The 3,145-nt window shown below is 39.4% G+C and overlaps 1 protein-coding gene across 1 annotated transcript; it reads left to right on the forward strand.

The window, feature by feature from the left end:
• Nucleotides 1-426: 426 nt before the first annotated feature.
• On the forward strand, nucleotides 427-2,370 carry LOC123094143 (uncharacterized; the record flags this gene model as incomplete). The annotated part of the gene is given in 2 exon segments (XM_044516202.1): nucleotides 427-775; nucleotides 1,561-2,370. Coding segments are annotated over 2 exon segments (390 nt in total), but the record flags the coding sequence as incomplete, so codon positions are not given.
• Nucleotides 2,371-3,145: the final 775 nt, after the last annotated feature.

The raw sequence follows: 3,145 nt of genomic DNA on the forward strand, positions 1-3,145 counted from the left end.
CTTGCCGTCCTGGTCAACGGGGGTCGGCGTGAGGCCGTCGTGTGGGATCCTCTCACCGGCCAGCAACATCGTGTGCCTTTTCCACCGGGGCTTCACGACGTTACAACGAGTAGTTTCTATGCCTGGCATGCCGCGGTGCTTTGTGCTAATGCCGAAGATGGGCACGTGCACGGAGATTGCATCAGGGGGCCGTTCAAATTGGTCTTGATCTGCAACAGATACGAGCAGGCATTTGCTTCTCTCTATGACTCCACATCTCGTGCTTGGGGAGATATTTCCTCAATGGCGATAGAAAATAAAATTCATTGGACAAGGTACAGCATCCTTGTCGGAAATGTGCTTTGCTGGGCGATTTGTGGAGGTGATGCCCTTGTGTTTGATACTTAAATACAGAGTCTTGCTGTGATTGAGAAGCTGGCAGACAAGAACGCTATCAGTGGCTGGTCTTTTCAGCTCTTACGGATGGAGGATGGTGGACTAGGCCTCGCTGCTTTGTCGGGACTGACTGTCCAATTATGGGAAAGGAAACTTAACTGTGACGGTGTTGTCGGATGGGTGTTGCTGCAGAAAACCATTCCTTTGGAGGGGTTGCTTCCAAGCACAAAGCCTTTGGTATTTATCGTGGGGTATGATGAGGACACAAATGCGATTGTTCTGTCTACGGGGATTGGCAACTTCATGATCCAACTTGACTCAATGCAGATCAAACATATCATTAAAAGAAATGACATGTGTATTGACATGTTTTATCCCTACCATAATTTCTACACTGCAGGTAATCCCTCCATATCTACATTGCACAACCAAAAAAATCCATTAGTTTGTTTTGCGGCGATTCATTACAGTTCCTTTTGGTATGTGATTGCTGCAACATTGTTAATATGATTAAGGATCGATCAGGATACATTGAGCTGTTTGTTTCTTTGTTGTGCCTGTGATGTATCGTGATGTAAATTATTATTACTGGGCTACATGAAAGATGGATTTCGGATATCTATTGCTTTGATGCCCTGCCACTTCTAAATGCTAACTATGACTCTGTCCATTTAATGATCTTTCCATCAGGAGGTTTATAAAAATTGGAAACTGGCTATAACTACACTAAGAAAAATATGAGGAAACAATCTCCTATGTAAAATAGTTAACCCACTGGCACATTTGAAAGCTTAAAAGATCATTATGTTGTTCTATCCAATAAATGTATGTGCAAGATAATCTTTGTCTTCATCAATTCATAACAGCACATACTTAATTTGTTAGTGGAAAGTATTACCGGTTCATATAATTTGAATGGTACTATGTGATGCTAAACGTGCATATTTCATTTTTGCACACTGGTCATAAATGATACTGGCTTTCTTGACAATGGAATTCTAGATAAATGCATTTTTCTTGAGCATCTGAACCGTTTTATCATTCTTGTTTTGCACTTGGCAATAGATGTGGAGTCATTTTCCCTCTTCTTACATAAATATATAGCGGTTTGCACATATTGCTTTCCCATTGATTCAACTTCTTTCTGAATTTTCATCATTTTTTTGTTGCTTCTTTTGGTTTTAGGCAGGGGAGTTGGGTGGAAATGGGTGGAACTGGAACTTTGAACACTTGTGATATAGTAATGTGCTATCTTGGTTTGAATGAGTGAGGTAAATTTTTGTGCATGTTATTTGTATGTCTTTAAGGCAGCATATCTTTTTGTCTTGGATACTTAGTTTAGAAGATGATGCATGATTTATTGTTGTAGGTTGTAATGCGTTAATGTGAATAAATTCTAAACTGTCTAGTTCCCACATTTCTAAATAATATGTTGTTGATCTAGATCAATCTAAGAAGTCTAGTCTTAACCTCTCTTTGACGCATTCAGTCACTGATCTTTTATGACCTACTGCGATCATATGTACTCATGTAGCAAAAAACATGAGGACATTGCTGTCAACCATTACAGAATATTGTTCTTCTATTGTTGTTCTCTGTTTGTATTATTGTTCTTTTAATAGTATAATTTTGATTAGCACAATGATTCAGCTTTAGATTCTTTTAAATTATATAATTTGCACAATTGAAAAGTTAAAATATACCGTTGAAATCATGCAGAAATTTGAGTTCTTCTGGGAAGTAGTAGTGCCAATTGGGTTACTCACATGACACTGATTGTTCTGCAGGTACCTCGAGTTATACATGGGTTGCTGAAATGAAGAAAAATGTCTAGTTGGTTTAGTCTGCTCCATATGCTGAAGCATGTGATGTGGTTGACGCTGAGATTGCACCTCTGTAGTATGTAGGTTGTTCTGCTTTTATGTACGGTTGTCCAGGAAGTGGAATTTGTTGGATTTAATTGTCTCAGCTTGTGTTCGTTATTAATGACTTGTAGAGTTGCTTGGGTTAATAGTCTTTGTGAAGTCAGTGTCTATCTACAATTTATCTTCTGAGTCTTCCTAGTGATTTAACAGTGATAATGGAGCTCACATCACTTCATCACCATATGCAGCAGGGATAGATAATGCGTGTATGTTATAAGGTATAGTATACATAGATTAATATTTATGGCTGCTGCCTAGTTCTAGGAAGGTTACACTCCTACAATCAGTGTCCGCCATGCTCGGCTTGGACACGCATTCTTGGCTCTATAGTGGCCTGAACCTGTCATCCTCATCGTTCTACAGTTTGCCGCTGCCACCCTCCTAGCTCCACTTGCCTGCTTAGAAGAAACTTAAGACAGGTTTATTAGGGAAAGTGTGACCATCAATGTTCAGTAGCTATATGATCCTTTAGCGCCTCTGCATGTTTATCTGCAAAGTTTCGCTCAAGTTGATGCTACTCTATGTTTGTTGCATGGGTTTATGTAACTGTGGAATTATAGAAACACATGAGACATCAACCACATTTTTATTCTGCATGCAGCCGAAGCATTTCTCCTTTTATGGGGTCTGCTACCCATGATTTTCCCTTTCTTTTAGATGTTTGATATGATCCGGTTTTTATTTTATCACCTGATACAAGGAAATTTGGTATGCCTGCTCAAGCTCTGAAAACTCATACGTAAGTATGCACATGGATAATTTGTATGGTCACCGAATCTGCCTTCTCACACACCTCTGGTAGTAAAGTTATTTACTGGGAACTAAGACGAGAAAGAGAACTCTTC

Source organism: Triticum aestivum, chromosome 4B, assembly GCF_018294505.1.
Source record: "Triticum aestivum cultivar Chinese Spring chromosome 4B, IWGSC CS RefSeq v2.1, whole genome shotgun sequence".
In the NCBI taxonomy this organism is placed as follows: Eukaryota; Viridiplantae; Streptophyta; class Magnoliopsida; order Poales; family Poaceae; genus Triticum; species Triticum aestivum.